Source organism: Austrofundulus limnaeus, unplaced genomic scaffold (assembly GCF_001266775.1).
Source record: "Austrofundulus limnaeus strain Quisiro unplaced genomic scaffold, Austrofundulus_limnaeus-1.0 Scaffold107, whole genome shotgun sequence".
Lineage (NCBI taxonomy): Eukaryota > Metazoa > Chordata > Actinopteri > Cyprinodontiformes > Rivulidae > Austrofundulus > Austrofundulus limnaeus.
Window position 1 is genome coordinate 1,673,249 of NW_013952509.1, and position 3,398 is coordinate 1,676,646.

The following is a 3,398-nucleotide window of genomic DNA, read 5'->3' on the forward strand; positions in this document are numbered from 1 at the left end:
TTTCAGCTGAGGAGAGTCCGAGTTAAAACTCATCCTGTCAAATAGAAATCTGGAGACATTAATTCATGTGTTCATTACATCCAGGCTGGATAACTGTGATGTTCTGCTGTATGGAATCAGCCAGTTGCTCGTTTACAAATGGTCCAGAACACAGCAGCCTGATTTCTAACTGGACAAGAAAAAATATAACATATTACTCTTGTTGTAGCATCTGTTCACTGGCTTCTGATTCATTTCAGATTTCACTTTAAGATCCTCCTTGTAGGGGTCGGGGCTTATTTCAAATAAGCCTCCTCTACATACTTCTCGTAATCTCATAACAAAGTTATGAGAGAAATTTTTACCAAGGTTTTTTCTCATTACTTTAATATTTGACTGTGCAAATTGAAGAGTGACACAATAAGGGAACGTTCAGACGAGTTCAAGTTGATTCATAAAAGATTATGCAATCATTTATTTACACAAATTGAACAGATCATTAGTTACACCTGATTGTGGATTTTCCTATAACAAGCTTCAGAGTTAAATGAGATAAAACTCGCGTCCGAATTTCAGTTCACATTAAAACTCAGATTACTTATATAGACAGTAAAACGTCAGTTCTGATGTTAAAACCAAACAATTCTACTGGCACTTTTAACTTAAGATTGGCAAAGAAAGGACAAAGAAAAGGTTTGAAATTAAGGTTAGTGTTTCTGCTTTTATTTTGGTAAGGGTATGTGACAACCGGATCAGCACGTCCCCTCTGTGCTCAGAACTTCACATGACACGTCACCCCAGAACACGTCAGTGTTTACCTGTTGATGGCTTCTTGGCCACACTCCGGGCAAATACACTGCCTCACCTCAGACCAGTCAGGGAACGAGTTCCTCGGCCCGCTCAATGCTCCGTGGCGAGAAAGTGTTATTTTAGGCGACTTCGTCTGTTTCAGTCCCAGCCAGAAAGATTCTAGCTGAAGTTTCCGGTCGTCCTTCAAAATAAAAGTTCTCCCCTCGGGAGTTAAAAACACTTGAGAGACCTAAGTCTCAGGGTGGACCAAAGGCGGCTTGCCTTTGTCCGGGCCGTCGGGTCCTGCCCTATTTGGCTGATGGGCGAGATCCGAAGCCAGGCTGGTCCTCCGGAGAGAAATCCAGCCGGTCTCCCTCTTTGGCATTCAGGAAGAAGTCTGTGTGTCTCTCAAAGACGTCCGTGTTAGTACAGAGTCGGACGACTTTGGATCCGCCCTCAGGCGTTAGAGATGAGTCAGAGAAAGAAAAGGAAGATAAAGACTTTGCCAGTGGCGCCAGTCAAGGATAAATTCTGTGGCTGTCACAACAGAATGATAATATCTTCTTTAGCTTTCCTTTCTGATAGACTCCAAGAGAAATCACTGTAAAACATTTATGATGATTAATTAACATTTCTGGTTAAATAATCAGTCTGAACTTGGTGTCCAGATAAATGAAAGATTTTCTTAAGAAAACTCAAAATTATATTACTGATGTTTCCAGTAAAGTAAAAACAGTGATTTATATAAAAACACAATGAAAACATGGTGATGATTTTCTCTGTGATTTTTATACCATTAATTAATCTTTTAGGCACGATAAAAGAGTAGAAGTGATTCTGCTTTCTTTGTGACATGTCATTATTATGATTAACAAATGCATAAACATTCTTAGTTAAACAACAAATGAATCACGAACAGAAAAGATTGTTTCTGTTCATTATCTGATTAAGAGAACTGAAGTTCTCTTCTAGGTTGAAATGACCTGTCATGGCCTAAAATAGAGTTCAGTGTTCCTGCCTTCTGTCAGGCCTGTCCGAGACCTGCTTTGAGGCAGTAACTCTTGTTTCTTCACTCGAGGTGACCCCTACATCCTGTATGTGTTTAATTGCCTAAACAGCTCCGCCCCTTCTAACCTCTCAGGTCTAGTGTATCCACTTGTCCCACAGCTCTCTGATCATCTGGTCATCTGCTTCTGAAGGTCCCTGACTCTGGTCTCAAACTGAGAGGTGACAAATCCTTTTCTGTAGCAGGTCCAAACCTGTGGACTGATCTACCACTACATGTCAGACAGTCTCCTTCCCTCGCTGTCTTCAAGTCTCGTTTAAAAACACACTACTGCTGCCTTGCCTTTGAGTCTGAGTGAGATGGTGCAAAACCTCACTGTGTATCATAACTCTGTTCTATATGTACTGTAAATATAAATGCTCCATATTTTAACTGTATTTTGAACATGTCCTGTTGTGTCTGTCTGCTGTACAGCACTTTGGTTGGCCTTGTGCTGTTTAAAGTGCTTTATAAATAAAAGTGGTATGGTGTGGTGTGGTGTGGTGTGGTGTGGTATGGTATGGTATGGTATGGTATGGTAAAAAACATATGTAGGGAAGACGGGACAATCCTGCACTTCAATAAGGAATGAGCATTAAAAAGAATGTGCGAAAGGAACAGAAAAAGACTAACTCAAACCAAAAAAGAAGAGGCATTGCAAGAAAACTAATCAGTCATCACTGACCACTGCAAATGGGAAAATCTTATCATGAACTGGGAAAGAGCCAAAATCACCTGCAGGGAGGATAACACACATCAGTGTTGGATCATGGAGGCGATGGAGATCAGAAAGTGAACCCACACAGCTATGAACTGGGATGAGAGTGACATCCTCCAGCAGTGAAGCCAGCAGGAGGCGCTGTCGGCTCATCTATGCATCGATAAGCTGACACTGCCTCCTGACAATGTCAGCTGGGACACCTCTGGTAAAATCAGAAGTAAAAACATTAAAACATGTTTGGTATGTCTGAAGAGACATAAAATAAATGTTTCTAGCAACAAAGAAAGATTTTAGGATTAATTGTTGAAGTTTTTTAGGTGGAATTCTTTCCCATTCGTGTCTTATGTACAAGTTTCTGAAAAGTGCAGTTTCTGTTGTCATTTATTGCACTTCATAATGTGCCACACATTTTCATTGGGAGACAAGTCTGGACTGAAGGAAAGTTTTTTTATTTTATTTAATTTTTCCTGTCTGCTGTCCTGCAGGGCAGAAACGCTGAAGAACAGGTGAAGATGATCCAGCAGGTGGATGTGTTTAATAGCAAACTTCCTGAACATCTGAAAATCACCATCTCTGTGGAGATCGAGAAAACTCGGGAGCCATTGTATCAGCTGTTTCCATATGGCGATGTGGTATGGGTCTCCTAAAGGATGTTTTTAATCTTTCTGTACTAGTTTTATCTACTGAAATGACTAAAACCTGTTCTGTCAGTTCATGTTCAGTACTTTGCATTAAATATGATATAAAATGTATATTTCTGTTTCTTTAAATTAGGTCATTATGTGACATTACACAAACCTTTGAGGTTATTTTTTATTAACCTTTATTTAAAACAGGCTCTTGAGTTTAAAGCTGTTCCTCGTC

The 3,398-nt window shown here is 40.0% G+C and overlaps 1 protein-coding gene across 1 annotated transcript; it reads left to right on the forward strand.

Annotated features, from left to right (window-relative positions):
• Positions 1-2,334: 2,334 nt before the first annotated feature.
• Positions 2,335-3,166, forward strand: LOC106521345 (ketohexokinase; the record flags this gene model as incomplete). The annotated part of the gene is given in 2 exon segments (XM_014013881.1): positions 2,335-2,739; positions 3,020-3,166. Coding segments are annotated over 2 exon segments (168 nt in total), but the record flags the coding sequence as incomplete, so codon positions are not given.
• Positions 3,167-3,398: the final 232 nt, after the last annotated feature.